Source organism: Carcharodon carcharias, chromosome 6 (assembly GCF_017639515.1).
Source record: "Carcharodon carcharias isolate sCarCar2 chromosome 6, sCarCar2.pri, whole genome shotgun sequence".
NCBI lineage: Eukaryota > Metazoa > Chordata > Chondrichthyes > Lamniformes > Lamnidae > Carcharodon > Carcharodon carcharias.
The window spans coordinates 182,310,818-182,327,914 of NC_054472.1; the positions used below are offsets into that span (position 1 = coordinate 182,310,818).

The 17,097-nt window shown below is 39.9% G+C and overlaps 1 protein-coding gene across 11 annotated transcripts in view; it reads right to left on the reverse strand.

The window, feature by feature from the left end:
* LOC121278899 (vacuolar protein sorting-associated protein 13B-like) overlaps positions 1-17,097 on the reverse strand; it is a 1,102,197-nt gene that overhangs the window by 914,145 nt on the left and 170,955 nt on the right. For 10 of the 11 annotated variants that reach the window (XR_005943292.1, XM_041189399.1, XM_041189397.1 and 7 more), the window contains exon 9: positions 3,982-4,077. The exons of the other annotated variant lie outside the window; for it this stretch is intronic. Coding sequence is in view for 9 of the 10 variants with exons in the window: in XM_041189399.1 (XP_041045333.1) it covers positions 3,982-4,077 (96 nt within the window). In the remaining variant the exon portion in view is untranslated. The remainder of the gene's footprint in view (positions 1-3,981; positions 4,078-17,097) is intronic. 11 annotated transcript variants of the gene reach the window in all.

Genomic DNA, 17,097 nt, shown 5'->3' on the forward strand with positions numbered 1-17,097 from the left:
ACACCTCAGTAACAAATTCATGGACATTTTACAAACAATTGTGCCTCAAAAGATTAGGTACAATCCCAGTTTATACAGATAAACTGAAAATATTTGTTTCTGCACAACTTTTTTCCAAAAGAGCAAAAAAAGCTCTTCAAAAGAAAAAAGTTTTTTGCTGAAAGATTTTGAAGGGTATTGTATTAAGAAAGCGAAATGACAGATAATTTTGTTTGACTAGTACTGCTTTTCAGCAATGGGGTTCTGTTTTATGCTCCTTTTCCAATGTTCAAACAGAACTATTATTAAATTAGGCGTAGGATGAATTTTCAACAAAAGCAACACTCAAAGCTTCATTTATGTGCAATAACTAATTGCAATGAGAACCAATTATGTTTTCCACAAAGCAATACATAAATATACTGAGAATGATTGTAGGTCTTTTTTTCAAACTCTATTCCATTATGGAATTTGAACTGCTGTAAAACTATGAGCAATCTGAATGTAGACCTAGTTTTAAAGCCAGTTTTCTATCTTCTTATCTCAATTTCTAATGGAAATCTGCTGTTCGATAGAGTAGTGCCTTAAGTCTTGGCCATTTCTCCCACACATTACTGCCAATTGAGATCAGTACACATACTTTTAATGGAAACAATAGATTTTACTTGGCACCACTTATTTTCATGAAGAGATTTATACATATTTGTCAGTTCATATAATGGAAGTGCTTTCACAAAGTATCAGGACAATGAAACATAGAAACGAGGAGCAGGAGTAGGCCATTTGGCCCTTCGAGCTTGCTCCACCATTCAATATGATCATGGTTGATCCTCTTTCTCAATGCCATGTTCCCTCTTTCTCTCCATACCCCTTGATGCCCCTAATATCCAAAGATTTATCAATTTCTTTCTTGAACATACTCAGTGACCTGGCCTCCACAGCCTTCTGTGGGACAGAATTCCACAGGTTGACCACCCTCTGAGCGAAGAAATTTTTCCTCACCTCAGTCCTAAATGGCCATATCCTGAGACTGTGGCCCCTGGTTCTAGGCTCCCCAAAGAAAAGAAACATCCTCCCTGCATCAAGTCTGTCTAACCCTGTTAGAATTTTATATCTTTCAATCAGATCCCCTCTCATTCTTCTACACTCTAGTGAATACAAACCCAGTCGAACCAATGTCTCCTCATATGACAGTCCTGTCATCCCCAGTCTCAGCCTAGTGAAACTTTGCTACACTCCCTCTATGGCAAGTATATCCTTTCTTAGGTAGGGAGACCAAAACTGCACGGAATACTCCAGGTGTGGTCTCACCAAGGTCCTGTATAAGTGCAGTAAGGCATCCCTACTTCTGAACTCAAATCCTTTTGCAATGAAGGCCAACATACTATTTGCCTTCCTAATTGCTTGCTGCACCTGTCTATTTACTTTCATTGACTGGTGTACAAGGACACCCAGATCCCTTTGTACATCCATATTTCCCTATATATCACCATTTAAATATTACTCTGCCTTTCTGTTTTTCACACCGAAGCGTATAACTTCAAATTTATCCACATTATACTGCATCTGCCATGTGTTTGCCCATACACACACTTTGTCTAAATTACCCTGAAACCTCCTTGCATCCTCCTCACAACTCAACCCCGCCCAGTTTTGTGTCATCAGCATACTTGGAAATATTGTATTTTGTTCCCTCATCCAAAGTAATTTATATATATCGTGAATAGCTGGGGCCCAAGCACTGATCCCTGAGGTACACCACTAGTCACCCCCTGCCACCCAGAAAAGGACCCATTTATTCCCACTCCCTGTTTCCGGTCTATCAACCAATTCTCAATCCATGTCAGTATATTACCCCCAATCCCATGTGCTTTAATTTTGCCCACTAGCCTTTTATGTGGGACCTTATCAAAAGCTTTCCTGAAATACAAATAAACCACATCCACTGGTTCTCCCTTATCTATTCTACTAGTTACATCCTCAAAAAACTCCAATACATTAGTTAAGCATGATTTCCCTTTCATAAACTCAAGTTGACTTTGACTAATCCCATTAATGCTTTCCAAGTGTTCTGTTACCACGTCTTTTATAACAGACTCTAGCATTTTCCCCACTACTGATGTTAGGCTAACTGGACTGTAATTCTGTTTTTTCTCTCCAATCTTTTTTAAATAGTGGGGTTACATTTACCACTTTCCAACCTGTAGGAACTGCTCCAGAGTCTATAGAATTTTGGAAGATGACCACCAATGCATCCAATATTTCCAGAGCCACTTCCTTTAGTGCTCTGGGATGTAGATTATCAGGCCCTGGGGAGTTTTCAATCTTTAACCACATTAATTTCTCTAGCACCATTTTTTCACTAATATTGATTTTCTTCAATTCCTCCCTCTCACTAGACCCTTGGTTCCCTAACATTTCTGGGAAATTATTTGTGTCCTTTTTTGCAAAGACAGAACCAAAATATGTGTTCAGTTCTTCTGCCACTTCTTTGTTCCCCATTATAATTTCCCCTGTTTCTGACTAAGGGACCTACATTTGTCTTCGCTAATTTTTTTTCTCTTCACATATTTATGGAAGCTTTTACAGTCAGTTTTTATGTTCGTTGCAAGTTGACTCTCATACTCCATTTTCCCCTTCTTGGTCAATTTTGTCCGCTTTCGTTGAATCCTAAACTGCTCCTAATCCTTAGGCTTGCTGCTTTTTCTGACAATTTTATATGTCTCCTCTTTGGATCTAACACTATCACTAATTTCTTTTGTAAGCCATGGTTGAGCCACCTTTCCTGTTTTACTTTTGCAACAGACAGGAATGAATGATTGTTGAAATTCATGCATACATTCCTTAAATATTAGCCATTGCCTATCTGCTATCAACTCTTTTAGTAAGGTTCCCCAATCCATCATTGCCAACTTGTGCCTCATACCCTTGTAGTTTCCTTTATTTAGATTCAGGGTTCGGATTCAACTTCTTCGCTCTCCATCCTAATGAGCAATTCTTTCATTTTATGGTCACTCTTCCCCAAGCAGCCCCGCACAACAAGATTGGTAATTAATCCTTTCTCATTGCACAATACGCAATCTAGGATGGCCTGCCCTCTAGTTGGTTCCTCAACATATTGGTCTAAAAAACCATCACGTACACACTCCAGGAAATCCTCCTCCACAGCTGGTTTGATTTGTCCAATTTATATGTAGATTAAAGTCACCCATGATTACAGTTCTACCGTTATTGCATGTGTCTCTAATTTCCTGCTTAATGCCTTCCCTTACATCTCAATTACTGTTTGGGAGCCAATAGACAACCCCCACCAACATTTTCTGCCCCTTATCCCTTATCTCCACCATAACAGATTCCACATCATGATTTTCCAAGCCAATATCCTTTCTCACTGTTGCATTGATTGCCTCCTTTACAAACAGTGCTACCCCACTTCCTTTCCTTATTTGTCTGTCTTTCCTAAATATTGAATAAGCCTGGATGTTCAGTTCCTATCCTTAGTCACCCTGCAGCCATGTCTCCATAATTACAACTGTATCATAACCATTTAAATTGATTTGTGCTGTTAATTCACCTACCTTATTGTGAATGCTCCGCGCATTAAGATACAATGCCTTTAGACTTGTCTTTTTAACCTTGTTAATCATCTAATCTTTATTTTGCACTATGACCCCATTTGTTGTTCGCCCTTGTTTTTTTCTGCCTTCCACTTGTGCTTCTTATTTTTCTGTCTTTTGTTTCTGCCCTTATTTCCCCCTCCTCTGCCTTCCTGCTCAGGTTCCCATCCCCCTGCCATTCTACTTTCAATTGAAGCTAATTTGCATTCTCATGTGTATTTCAATTCATGAAGCTACAGAAAACAAAAGAGGTCTGTCTTCACTTGCATTTCTAAGTAGAAAAACATTTTTCCCACATGCATATTAATAATGGTAAATTAACAAATCAATAAGGTGCTATCACATGAATCTTTATTAATACCCTGGCCAATGAATTGAAAAATACCTCAACAGTAGTCCCTTCTTGCTCCCAGCAAAGCACTTCTTTGGATTTCACTTTCTGAGGGCTATAATAGCTGCTCTCCGTTTGCATTTCTGTCAACTGTAACAAAATGACAATACCTCAGTTCAAATATGTTACATTTTATCAATAAGTAGTCATAACCTGTCATCCCAATACACAAAATTGCTGCAGACAAATTAATCTTTTTGTTTCAACTAAATTCTGTTATTACACAGGAAACAGGTGGAGTAAAACAGCTGCAACTTATTATCCACATCAGGATATAAGGCTCACTGTTGACTATGGTTTAATCACATTGAGATAATGACATGTATTTTGAACATAAGGTTAATGTTAAACTTCTCATGTTAACAATTTCTTTACATCTGCTAGTCAAATACCTTCATCACTGTCAAACCTATACCTATATCTTACTGAATAATTATGCAATTGATGTGAAAAATTAGAAAAAAATGTACTCCAACAAATCAAATACAAAATCTTCTTGGGAATGATTTCACAAAGGACATTAATATTTATAATATTTCAACAATCAAATCCCAGAACCAATGGCATCCAGCTACAAAATACCATCATAATCAATCAGTAAGAAATTTTCAAAGCTGTCAGGTTGAATTCAGATTCCAAACCATTACCAATGGGTAACTTACCCTAGGCAATTATCTCAATTACATTGTCATGATTGGAAGCAATATTCATTCCTACAGTATGGAAATACCCACAGCTCTCATTACAAATCCATTTCAACTACTCATGTTGTGTAACTCATGTTACACATGTTGGCTTTTCGTAGATATGTTAATACGCCGTAAGGTAAAACCTGCACTCTTTATTACCTAACCAGCTTCATCTGTCAGCAATTACTTCAGAGGAAAAGCAATTAATTGATTAAAGGAATTCAAAATCTAGAAGAACAATTTCAATTTCAAGCATTATTCAATCAACAGTAGGATTAATTTAGCATCATGTTATACTGGAATGATCCCAACAACATATAACAGTACTGCAACAACCTAACTCTATTTTTGACCCAAGTTACGTGTAAATGAATTGTGAACATTTTTACTCGGCAAATAGAACTATTTTAAATAATACTTCTAAAAATTGGCGTGATTATGTAAGATTTGGTAATCATACATTGTGAATATTATGCAATTACAGCTGGAATCCTTTAACATGTTAAATCAAAACAGAACAAAATGCCAAGATAAATTTAAAAATGTATTTGAGAAGTCTTGAAATTTGTTCCCAATAAAATATTATATTTCAATTTAGCTAAATTAAGTTAAAAACTTAATCCGTTCCAAATAGTTGCAGTTTGTATTAATGCATTCTTTTTAAGTAGCTATTTCTGAAGCTACTGTTCTAGCTTTCTTTTCCCAGGTGAACAATGCTACAAATTAAACAATTAACACTAATTCTCTGCTACTTGCTTCAGGACAAACAAGATAAAAACTGCTGCAACTTAGCCTCACTGCTAAGCACTTGATAAAAGCTAATATTGTTGACTAAAACGGTATGTAAGTTTTATTTACAAATAAGCTGGGCTACCTGTCCGACATCCGGGAAATACAGGAATGAAAATTAAAAATAAGATTTCAGAAATTAAGGTAAAGAAAATACTTTCATGAAATAATAAACTGAGATTTTCACCTACCGGCATATGCACTGAACATCCAACAGATTTCTTTGAACACTTCACTTAATTACTTGCATTGACAATTATTTTCATGAACAATTTCAATTCCACAAATATGAAACACAAATATCTAAATTCACACAATTATTATACGCAAAAACAGTAACTGACAAAAAGTATTTCTTTCCACAATATATTTACCTTCATTTGCTTGACTTTAATTTATTTGGTTGGCTTGACTCTGAATTACATTTACAATTTTTACAAGATGATTTCTACTAATCATTCTCCACATCCTCAGTGTCACTCAAAATCCTCAGGATCAAAATCTACATCCATACCCACGTCCTCAATATTTGTTAATGCTCTGAATATTTCATCATCAGTGTGAAAGGCAACATCTGCAATATCATTCTCTACAGTTTCAATGTCACTGTGCATTTTCAATGTTTGTTGAAACATTAAAAATTCCACAATGGACCACATCAGAAGTTCTTCCTTCTTGAGCCAAAATAAAGAGATTTCTTGGCAATCCTACTCAGCTGTTATATTTTCTGGTGTTTTTCAAGAGTTGTGATTTTGTTGTTGTTCCCTTAAGAAGAATGGGTCAGGTGGCTTACCCAAGGGTGGCAATTGTACTTAATCATTTGTGCAATACATTGAAAGTGGCTCTTTTTTCACAAATTTTTGCACCACCATATTCACATACTTCTGATCTACTGCCAAGCTCATATTTTGCGTCTGACTCATAATTATGATGAGGATCAGAGATGAAAGCTTCCTTAAAGAATCCTGGTCTCTTACTTGCAGCATGGGCTCTTCTTGCATTCTGTCACTCTTTGTCAACTTCGTGCCTTCTTGCTCGAGCCCCTTGACCTTCCTTTTCTCTAATTGCTGCCTGTCACTTTCTGTCAACATTTTTCCTTTTTGCTCTAGCCTCTTCATCTTGCCTGGGTCTGCCTGTCACCTGTCACTTTCCCTTACCAAGTAACAACATATAATTATTCAGAACATAACTTTTGTGAAACAAATAAAGAGAAAAAAATAACAAACAAAATATGAAAAAGTTGAGGATTTGTGACGGAAATTTGTTGCATTGTTCATGGAGTGTATGGTTAAGGTTGGTTAAAGCATGTCTGAGTTACGGTGTCAGTGAGGACACAGGATCCCCTGCTAGGAGGCCGAAGTCTACCTGTGGGGGTGATTAGATAGCATCTGCCCTATGACATGCCCCTTCATCCAAGGTATCATCTCACCAAGTTTGGTTGAGATTCGCCTGAGGAGTTTGCCAACAAACAAACACAATCAGACATTTCACTTATATGTTTTATATATTAGACACTAATCCAATTCTTCATGAAAAGCCACGTGGTTGAAAATATTAGTGACCAGGAATCTCAGTGTGAGAGGCGGGTTTGAAAAGGTAAAGAAAGTACCACCTTCACCACATGGACTGCAGCAGTTCAAGAAGGTGGCTCACCATCACCTTCTCAATTAGAGATAGGCCTTACAGCAATGCCCTCAGCCCATAAATAATTTGTTTTAAAAATAGAGCAGTTTGCGCCTTGATCAACTAAATAAAATCAAAAGGCAATTATTTTGGGAAAAAAAAATGTCTGAAAGGGTAGTAGAAGCAGATTTCATTCAATTCAACCTGTGGAGTGCTACAGGGATCAGTGCTGGGGCCACAATTATTTACAATATATATTAATGACTTGGACGAGGGAAGTGAATGTACTAGCGCCAAGTTTTTCTTTTTCGATTCCTTCACCCACCCCAGCCCACCCCCACTAGGGCTATCTGTACCTTGCTTGTCCTCCTTTCTACCGTTAATTAGCACATTCCTTAGATAATATCACCACCTTCAACACCTCTTTGTCCTTTTGTCTATGACATCTTTTGGCTATCTCCACCTATCACTAGCCCTCTATCCAGCTCTACCTGTCCCACTCTCCCCTTACACTAGCTTATATTTCACCTCTCTTCTATTTTTACTTAGTTCTGTTGAAGAGTCATATGGACTCAAAACATTAACTGTGTTCCTCTCTGCAGATGCTGTCAGACCTGCTGAGATTTTCCAGGTATTTTTATTTTTGTTTTGGATTTCCGGCATCCGCAGTTTTTTGCTTTTATCTTAAGATTCTTCGGGGGCTTGACAGGGTAGATGCTGAGAGGTTGTTTCCCCTTGTAGAAGAGTCTAGGGCCAGAGGGCATAATCTCAGAATAAAGGGCTGCCCATTTAAGACAGAGATGAGGAGGAATTTCTTCTCTCAGAGAGTAGTGAATCTGTGGAATTATTTACCAGAGGGCTGTAGAGGCTGAGTCATTAAGTATATTCAAGGCTGAGATAGTCATTCAGTGACGAGAATCAAGGGTTATGGGGAAAAGGCAGGAAAGTGGAGTTGAAGATTATTAGATCAGCCATGATCTCATTGAATGGCAGAGCAGAGTCGATGGGCCAAATGGCCTACTTCTGCTCCTAAAAAAGGAAAATTATCTGGGCTAAGGGGAAAAGAGCAGGGAATGGGACTAATTGGTTGCTCTTTCAGAGATCTAGCACAGGCACAATTCCTGAATGGCCTCCTGCTATGATGTATCATTCTACAATTCATCAAGTTACTGATTATGGATATGGTAAAATATTCTGTAGATCTCTTGTTCAAAACTCCCTGTCTGGACTACTGAAATGAGAAAAATGACTTTGGCCGGGATTTTCCATGCCCGCCAGTGTCAGGCGTGTTTGGTGGCAATGAGCAGACAATATGGCGAGAAGGCCAAAAATCAGTTTCATGACGTCATGAAACCAGGTTACAATTGTCTGCTCAGCCCGCCAATGGCAGGCCACGTTTCCCACCATTGGACGTCGGGAACCTAGTTGTAATACATCTGCATATCATTATAAGGCCAGCCCACTGGACTCATTCCCCCCCCCCCCCTCAAAATGGACTGTCGACCCATGTCGGTGGGAAAACATAACGACATGTTCCACAACAGCATATATAAGGCATGCACTTGGCAGACTGCACTTTGCTCGGGATTTGTTTGCCTACCTTGCTTTGGACAGAACTCGCAGTAATCAGCATCGGGCCTCACTGGCAGCACCAGATCACTTTTAGAGGGTCTCATGGGTAGGTTTCTACTCCCAGGTCAGCCATATGTGGGTGGTTTTTCAACAGCTGCAGCGCAAGGTCTTGCTCAGGAGAGGTAGAAGAAGTGGCCTCAGGCAAGGGAAGAGGCTGCAGGATGAGAGCTGTACTGGGGAAGGAAGGTAAGCGCAGGGGCACAAGTCAATCTGTACAAGCGGCCTCAAAATGGTGAGGGCTTAAGAGACAGTCTCCAGGGGGGATGAGACCAGGTGGACGTGTAAGGGTATGTGTGTGAAAATGGGTGGTGATGTCCCTTGAACTGGCAGAGGGAAAGATGCCAGTGAATGTGCGATGAGCTTGAGTGTGAGAGTAGAGTGATGAGATGTTTGCCACACCCCGGCTACACGGATGAGATCATTCATCCTCCACCTGCATTGGATGGCCAACCTCTTCCGTGCAACATTGGCACTGACCACCACTGCCATTGCCTACCAAGCCAGAGTGGTAATGTTGCTGCCCCTTCTGTCACCAAAGCGGGGGTAGAGGACATCACTGCAAGCCTCCAAGTCATCCAAAAGGCACTTGAGGGCAGCAGTCTTCTTGACTTTTGTGGCCATATCTTCTCTGCTGCAGTCCTGGGCTGGAAGCACTTTAAATGTGGTGCCTGACTTGATGAAGCAGCGAGGTGAAGGCGGGCAAATTGGAGCCTGCCTGCCATCGAAACGGCATGTGTCCCGGGAATGCATAATTAATGCCATTGAGACAGCATGTATCCTGGGAATGCATAACTAATGCGGCGGGTTTGGGACGATACGGCTTGAAAACCCACCATCGCGGCCAGTGGGTAAAACATTGTCTTATCTGCTGCTACTGCACTTACTGCAAATTTGGGATGATTCCACCCACTGTTTATTTCTCACCTTCAATTAACCAATACTGAATTTATAAAATGTACTTTTAACACATTGTATTTAACACATTACTGTGTGCATTTGCATTGAGCAAGGCAGATGTTTCATCTTTACGCTGACAATTAATTTATAATTAATAAACCTACTTCCTCCAGTAAGCTTTGCTACTGCTTGTAAACCTAGGGGATGGGATTATGCGAGAGGTTAAGTAGTAAAGCAAAAGGGAACTAACAAGGTAATGGAGCAGGTTAACGATTTGGGTAATGATAACCAGAGTGTGGCAGGAAGGGGCAGAGAGTACTGTTATGGCATGGCCAATGGTAAATGCTGAGTTGTTCAAATCCCAAAGGAAAACTTGAAACAACTGCCACAACTTTTTGCAATTTGAATAAATTGAGATGCATGCCTTTAATTCAGTAGTAATAAGACAATCAAGTCTGATAAACTAGATAAAACATTTATTAATAAGAGAAATTATTTTAAGCATATACATATGACTACAAATTACAACTGGAATAACTTCTAAATCCCCTAATTAATCTAACTCCCGTTTACACTTTTGTTAAGGCAACAGTGAGACACATAGATTTTAAAAGACCCAGGCAAGGTGACATACAATACCCTTAACCAGTCGAATTCGAAGTGAGTTTTCTTAACTTCAGCTCTCCAAAGACAGCAGCTTGAGGCATAGATGCTGAAGGCTTTTCATACTTGTTACATCTTAAAATACCTACCCTTACACACAGCCTTCGCTTCTTTTTACATATTTTTCCCTTTGAGTGCAAATTCCCATTGTTTCACTACGTCTTTGAACTTTACCTTTCGGATAATAAAAATCTCTCATAGCACTAAGTTTTACCAGTAATCAATGGAAAAACTGTTTCTAAACTTCACCTAGCTAGGTGACACATTTCACCCCTCCTTTGAAAACAATCTAGTCTGGTTTATTTAAAAATGCAAATGCCCTCTTACACCTTACACTCTAATCTTCCCCCATGTTTCTATCAAAGCCTTCAGATCAGTGCCTTTAATCCAATTAAGTCATACACACACACACACACACACACACACACACACACACACACACACACACACACACACACACACAGACACAGACAGACACTCAGACACATATAGACAGAAACAGCAGTATTATACAATAAATTCCAATATCATTATGAGAATTATTATATCTTCCTGACAGTACAAACTTAAGAGTGAACCAGCCGATAATGTTAGAGATTGCAAAAGACAGAGTTAAAGGCTCTGTGTCTGAATGCACGCAACATTCCTAACAAAATGGATGAATTGTTAGCACAGATATAAATAAATCTGTATGACCTGGTAGCCATTACAGAAACATGGTTGCAGGGTGACCAAGGCTGGGACATGAATATTGAAGAGTATTTGGCATTTCAAAATGATAGGAAGCTAGGAAAAGGTGGTGGGATAGCTCTGTTAATTAAGAACGCCATTAGTACAGTATAAGAGATGACCTTGGGTCAAAAGAGCAAGATGTAGAATCAGTATGGGTAGAGATAAGAAATAATAAAGCTAGGAGATCACTTGTGGGGGTAGTTTATAGGCACCTTAATAATAGTTACACTGCAGAACACAGTATATAGGAAATAAATGGGGCGTGTAAGAAAGGTACTGCAATAATCATGGATGACTTTAATCTACATGTAGATTGGGTGAATGAGATTGGCAAAGGTAGCTGGGAAAATGATTTCATAGAATGTATCCGGGACAATTTCTTAGAGCAATACGTTCCAAAACCAACTAGGAAGCAGGCTATTCTCGTAGCAAGCAATGAGACAGGGTAAATCAATAACATCACAGTAAAGGAGTCTCTCAGCGACAGCAATCATAACATGTTCAGTTTGAAGGGGAGAAATGTGGGTCTAAGAGTAGTGTTTCAAATCTGGAAAAAAGTAATTTTATGGGTATGAAAGCAGATCTAGCTAAGGTGAATTAGGAAACTAGGTTAAAAGATGCAGTAGCAGAATTTTAAGATGATATTTTAAAACTCTCGGCAAAGATTTATCCCAGTAAGAAAGAAAGACTCTTTAAGAAGGATGTATCATCCATGACTGAATAAGGAAGTTAAGGATAGTATCAAACACTGCACAAATCTACAAAGAATATAGAAGATTGGTCAAGTTTTAAGGAACAGCAAAGAATGACTGAAAAAATAATAAAAAGGGAGAAAGATGAGCATGAGAGAAAGCTAGCTAGTAATATAAAAGCAGATAGTAAGAGTGTCTACAAGTATTTAAATAGGAAAAGAGTAGCTACAGCTAGTGTTGGTCCCCTGGAGAGTGAGTCTGGTGAATTAATAAACAAGGAAATGGCAGAGGTGTTGAACAGGTATTTTGTGTCTGTCTCCACTGTAGAAGACTTAGACAACTTCCCAAAGATACTTGAAAAGAAGTGAATGGGAGGGAGGAACTTAAAATAATCACCATCACTAGGGAAAAGGTGCAGAGAAAGATTTAGGTATACTTTATAAAAGTCTGCTGTCCCCAGCAGCCTTTTTTTAATTCATGGAATGTGGGCGTCGCTGACTAGGCCAGCATTTATTGCCTATCCCTAATTGCCCTATTCAGACGGCATTTTAAGAGCCAACCACATTGCTGTGGGTCTGGAGTCACATGCAGGCCAGACCAAGTAAGGACAGCAGATTTCCTTCATCAGTAAACCAGATGGGTTTTTACAACAATCGACAATGGTTTCATGATCATCAGTAGACTTTTAATTCCAGGTTTTTATTGAATTCAAATTCCACCATCTACTATAGCAGGACTCAAACAGCATTACCATGGGTCTCTGGATTGCTAGTCCAGCAACAATACCACCACACCATCACCTCCCCATGCATTTAAGATCCCATGCATCCAAGGATCTTAAAAGAATTGGCTGCAGAGGTAGTACCTGCTTTGGTTTTAATCTTCCAAAATTTCTTAGATTCTGGAAGGGTCCCTGTGGATTGGAAAATAGCAAATATAGCAACTTTATTCAAGAAAGGAGGGAGACAGAAAGCAGTAAACTACAGGCCAGTAGCCTAACATCTGCCATAGGGAAACTGCTAGAATCCATTATTGAGGAGGTTATAGTAAGATACTTAGGAAATCATAATTTGATCAGGCAGAATTTGTGAAAGGGAAATCGTGTTTAACTAATTTATTAGAGTTTTTTGAGGAAGTAACAAGGGGGGATGTTTCTACTTGTAGGAGAGACTAGAACTTGGGGACACAAACAATAAGAGGTTTACCATTTAAGTGAGGAGGAGAATTTTTTCTCTCTCAGAGGGTCATTACTATGTGGAATTCTGTTCCCCAGGAAGCACTGCAGGCCGGTCATTGAATTTATTAGTTAGACAGCTTTTTGGTAGACAAGGGATTCAAGGGTTATGGGGAAAGACAGCAAAGCGGGGATCAGCCATGATCTTATTGAATGACAGAGCAGGCTCGAAGGGCTGAATGGCCTACTCCTGCACCCAAGTTTATGTAAAGGGCAGAATATTGGGATTAGCTAAATTGCAGTAAACTGGCACTGTGCCATAACCAATCTATGATAGAGCTTTTAACCGGGGGTGGATAAATACATGAAAAAGAAAAAACTGAAAAGGTTTTGAGGAATGGGGCTCAAAGGGTTGGAGGGCTGGTACTCGGAATAAACACAGTCCCAATGGGTAAAATGGACTCTGTGACGTAAGATTCCATGGGCAGGATTTTCCCGTCGGCAAGCAGGGGGCGGGGCCCGCTCAGACGCAACGACGTCGGGCGGAACTCCTGACGTCACCAAGCCCCATTTAAATTTTCTGGTAGGCAGGGGCACAGCAATATCAGCTGTGCGCCCGCTGACCTGTCAATTGCCAATTGAGGCCATTGACAGAGTCATTTAGCTAATTAATGGACCTGTCCATCCAACCTTAAGGTTGGCGGGCAGGCTCGGAGTCCCAGCGGGAATTAGAAAAAGCGTGAAACCTCATCCACGGGCGGGATGAGGTTTCATGTAGGTTTTATAAAATTTTAATGAAGTTTTTGTGAAAATTATGGACATGTCCCAACTCATGTGACAGTGTCACATGAGGGGAAATGTCAGGAATTTTTTTTTTCTATTTTTAATTTCTGTCACAGAACAGCCGATCTCCCTGAGGCAGCACTTAGCCTCAGGGAGACGAGTGCGCTGTTTCGTGGACATGCGCGAAAGAGCGCACTCTCGGGTTTAGGGAATCCACCCCCCGTCCGCACAGGGAGCGCACAGCGCTTCTGTGCAGACATCGCGCTGGGCGGGCCTTAATTGGCCCGCCCATGTAAAATGGCACCGCGCCCCCAATCAGGGTGCTGATCGGAGGCACGCCTCTGTGCGCCCACCATTTAACTTCGGCCCTGACTGGGGGGGAATCCTGCCCCATGTTTTATGTTTTTAATTGTCTCCATTTCAGCATGAGATTCCAAACTTTGGTTGCTCATTCAGCCCTATGCTTGGTTTTAAGATAAGAACAAAAAAACAAGTTTCTGAAAATGCTGGAAGGTGCTACAAATAAAAGGCATTATGATTATCAAAAAAATACCCATTTATTTTCATTGCAGTGGATGCAGTGAAATTTCCCACATTAAATGTTTGCAACATTCCCCATCTCAAAAATACTTTGCATCTCTAGTACCCGATCCATTGGATTCCTTAAACATTCTAAACATCAGTGTCTGCTCTCGATTTATTTCATTATTTAATGCAACCAAGGCCCAGCTATCTGAAGTCAATCTACTAACAAAAAAGGTTTAGTTTCAGCTAACATCTGTATCCAACACTCTGCGATGTTTCCTGATTCTCTCTTTCATCTCATGCTTCCCAGCTTCCATTTTATGCTGCTACAGGTATCCTTCAACATTTTCTAAATTTCCTCAGCCCTTTTCCGTTCTTCATAATTTTCATTACAAGAAATAGGAGCAGGAGTAGACCTGAAGCCTGGTCTGCCATTTGATAGTATCACTGATCCTCGATTTCAACTTCAGCTGATCCCATATCCCTTGATTCCCTTCGAGTCCAAAAATCTATTGATCCCAGCCATGAATATACTCAGTAACTGAGCTTCCACAGCTCTCTAGTGTACAGAATTCTAAAGATTCACAGCCCTCAGTGAAGAAATTTCTCCTCTACTCAATTCTAAATAGCCATCCCCTTATTCTCAGCCTATGTCCCTAGTTTTAGGTTCCCCAGCCAGGGGAAACAGCCTCTCTGCATGTACCCTGTCAAGCCTCAAAATTTTATATGCTTCATTCAATGAGATCATTTCTCATTCCTCCAAACTCCAGAGAGTATAGGTCCATTCTATTCAATCTCTCCTCATAGAACAACCCTCTCCTGATTTCCTTGCCAGCCCGAAGTCTTAATACCACTCGCTGCCATTTTTCCAGATTTATATTGCACTCAAACTCTATTCTCCATATGATTTCCGACCTTTCAAAAGCAAACTTATCTTGTGTCCCTATTTACTGTTTCCGTGGTTTGTGCAACTTGTTCTGTAGCCCTTTGGCCATTGCTTTCTAGGTAGTTTATTCAACATCAGACAAAATAACCAAAAACTGCTGTACCGGAAATGCTGAGTTAGAGAATCTTTTTGCTCCAATTCCACTTCTTATTTACCAAGTTCACCTCTCCATTTTTCATTAAACAGAATACTTGGTTAGACATCATTAGAAAATTATTTCTGAATGGTTTTCTATGCTGCAGCAAATCTTTTTCAATTTTCTTTAGTGCTGTATAATTCTATAGTCTATCCGTCAAAGATGCAACTAAGTGCCTGTGCCAGAATATTGTAAAATTTAAAAATCAGCCCCAGGTTTTTGGCCTCACCATGTCTCGGGATGTTTCAATACTTTTTTTGGCCTTCACAGGAAGGATCTGTGAATGAGTTATGTTTTAAGTGTTGGGATTTCAAAACAAAGTGTGCTTTAAAAAAAAACAAAGGCTGAATCCACTTAGATAAGGGTTTATTTGGTAATAGGTCAGGCATTGATGAAGCATATTAAAGCCAGATGTACCAGTGCATAGAATGTTGTGGCTCATAGCTATTTCAAACTGAGATAATGAGGATCAATTGTCTGATCCCAGGTGCATTAAACCAGAATGGACCTTACTTAGTTTGAGCATAGTGGGGAACCTTTTCCTTAAGATCATAGCCCAAAGTGCAGAGGATAGGTGACAGGCTTTAAATACATGCACTCTGGCAAATCACTGAATGTCCGCTTGAGTGGGGAACAATGCGAGAAAGACACATGGCCAGTCTGTCAGCCGGCCAGGTCTGGGAAAGAAGCCGATCACAGCAAGATGAAATTCAACTGATTTCAAGCCCAGACTGAAACATAACAATGCCCAGGAAAATTGAAGAAAGCCCACTAATACAAATAGTGTAGCATATTTTTATTGTTTCTCCTGTTCTCAAGCAGGATTCTATACTTAAGTCAAAGCAAGACTTGATTGCTATCTTATTCTGTACATACAATTGCTGTTTGTAAAATAAATATTATACCTTTGGAAAGATTAGAGAAGCACTTGAGGGATCATGAAAAAGTTTTAGAAATTGAATGGCACTGCTTCCGTTTCTCCAGATGCAAAACAGGTAGACAACCCTCCAGGGTTTTCTATTCGGGTTGCCCGCATGCCAACAGGCTCACCCACCTCTGGTTTAAAATCAGCAGCTGTGGGATGAGATCCTTAAGTGGGCATTAATTGCTCACTTCAGGGCCTTAATTGGCATCAGGTTAGGAAGAGTTGTGAAGGCCGCCCGTCCATGAATCTTCCCGTCCAGACTTAATTTTGGTGGAGGCGGGAATGTGGTCAGGTGCCCCGCCCAATTAAAGGCCCTACCTGACACCAAACTCATCTCCGGGGAGGGCATTAAATTCCCCATTAAAGGCGCATTGTTCAGCGCACTAGGGAAGGCAGAAAAAAAGGCATCCGGGGCACATGCCTGAAGCAGACATTATCACTTTGCATATGGAAATACAAGGCCTAACACTTGTTTGAGGCCCAATGTATAAAATTGGGCCACCCTGGACACAGCTGAAAAATCAATCACATTATCCTCCTCTGGTATCTCTCCCCTCGTGCAGCTGAGTGGGACTGTGCAATCTTGATTCCATTATAACCTGTCCTATTGTAGCCAGAGCAATAACTTCTGTTCCCAATCCACTACCTTTGGGTGTTGTTGATGCTCCCTCCTTTCTCATTTGCATACTGCTCCAAGGGACATTTTGATTTTTATTTCATGAATTACTTTGATCAATTTTTCTCTCACGTCTTTAATTAATTTTTAGGTAATGGGTTGGAAGTTTGGCTACTAAGACAATATTTTTGTTCACAGTGCTATTTTCAGCGTAAGTGAGAAAGGCAGCAGCTTTCAGTTAAAAAGCTCAGTGTATTCAGAATGTCAAAAATGGAACCAAGCAGTTCC